This window comes from Colobus angolensis, unplaced genomic scaffold (genome assembly GCF_000951035.1).
Source record: "Colobus angolensis palliatus isolate OR3802 unplaced genomic scaffold, Cang.pa_1.0 Scaffold171, whole genome shotgun sequence".
NCBI lineage: Eukaryota > Metazoa > Chordata > Mammalia > Primates > Cercopithecidae > Colobus > Colobus angolensis.
The window spans coordinates 813913-815673 of NW_012114833.1; the positions used below are offsets into that span (position 1 = coordinate 813913).

A 1761-nucleotide genomic window follows, 5' to 3' on the forward strand; every position below is an offset into this window, starting at 1 on the left:
GAGCACTATGGCTCAACACCTGTAATCCCAGCACTTTGGGAGGCGGAGGTGGGCAGATAACCCGAGGTCAGAAGTTCGAGACCAGCCTGGCTAACATGATGGAGAATCGTTTGAATCACTGCAGAGATTGCAGTGAGCCGAGACTGTACCACTGCACTCCAGCCTGGGCAAAGGAGCGAGACTCCATCTCAAAAATAAATAAATAAATATCATAATAATGCTCTACAAACTATTCCAGAAAAGAGGAACACTTCCAAATTCATTGACACCAGTATCACCATCATACCAAAGACAAAGATATTACCACAATGAAAAAAAAGGACCAACAGACCTCGTGACTATAGACATAAAAATCCTGAAAAAATAGCAGCAAACCAAATCCAACAACATACAAAAACCATTGTGATGGTTAATATTAAGTGTTAACTTGACTGAATTGAAGGATGCAAACTATTGTTTCTGGGTGTATCTGGGTGTTGCCAAAAGAGATTAACATTTGAGTCAGTGGACTAGAGAGAAAGACCCACCCACAATGTGAGTAGGCACCATCCAATGGCTGCCAGCACCACAAGGAAAAGCAGGCAGAAAGTAGGATAAGCTGACTTGCTAAGTCTTCTGGCCTGCATCTTTCTCCCATGCTGGATGTTCCCTGTCCTCAAACATCAGACTCCAAGTTCTTTGGCTGTTGGGTTCTTGGACTTACACCACTGGTTTACCAGGGGCTCACAAGCCTTTGGCCACAGATTGAAGGGTGCACTGTTGGCTTCCCTGCTTTTGAGGTTTTGGGACTCGGACTGAGCCACTACTGGCTTCCTTGCTCCTCAACTTGCAGACTGCCTATCACGGCACTTCACCTTGTGATTGTGTGCGTCAATTCTCCTTAATAAACTCCCTTTCACATATACATATATCCTATTCGTTCTGTCCCTCTAGAGGACCCTGACTAATACAACTATACGCCATATAAACACTATGACCAAGTGGGATTTATCCCAGGAATGCAAGGCTGGTTTAACATTCAAAAATCAATTTATGTAATGCATCCTATTAATAGAAAAAAGAACAAAAACCACATGATTATCTCAATAAATGTACAAAAACCATGTGACAAAATCCAGTAACATTAATGATAAAACCTATGAAAGGTCACAAGAAAATAGATGACATACTAAAAATAGGATAATTTGAAGATGGTATATTCACCAACTTGTGGGTATAGAGGAACCACAAGGAACAGTGCAGGAACCTGAAGCTAGTAGAAGCTAAGGTGGTACTACCTCTAGGCCCAAAGAGATGAGGGGAGGGAACAATTACCAAAACCCAGAAAGGGACAGTTATACAGAGTCTGCCACAAAATAAGGTGCCGAGAGCTTCAGTGGAGAGATACAGCCAACTGAAGGTAAAAGTCTGAAAGCAACCATGATCAAAAGCAGAAGACACAAGAGCCAGCCAACCTTGATGATATAACTTCAAAGCTGAGGAGAGTAATACTCACTTCTGCTCAGAATCAAATTTTAATGATTGATATTTCCATGCACTCAATGTTTTTTGACTGTAACATAATGTACGAAATGTGTATTATCCTACAGATGAAAAATTCAAAATATCAATGATAAAAAAACTTACCCAGTTACTACCTCACTCATAATTTATAATTTTTTCATACACAAAATGTTTAGTTTTATATGAACCATAATTCCAGTTATATTTTTTTCTCAAGTCCCATCACTCACCTGGAATCAACCTTCTTCTCCATTCTCT

General features: G+C 40.2%; 1 protein-coding gene across 1 annotated transcript in view; it reads right to left on the reverse strand.

Annotated features, from left to right (window-relative positions):
* Positions 1–1759, reverse strand: part of SFI1 (Sfi1 homolog, spindle assembly associated (yeast)) — a 133423-nt gene extending 131664 nt beyond the window's left edge. The window contains 1 exon segment of the mRNA XM_011938351.1: positions 1734–1759. Within this exon segment, the coding sequence (XP_011793741.1) occupies positions 1734–1756 (23 nt within the window). The 5' untranslated portion in view covers positions 1757–1759.
* Between the last annotated feature and the right edge of the window lie 2 nt (positions 1760–1761).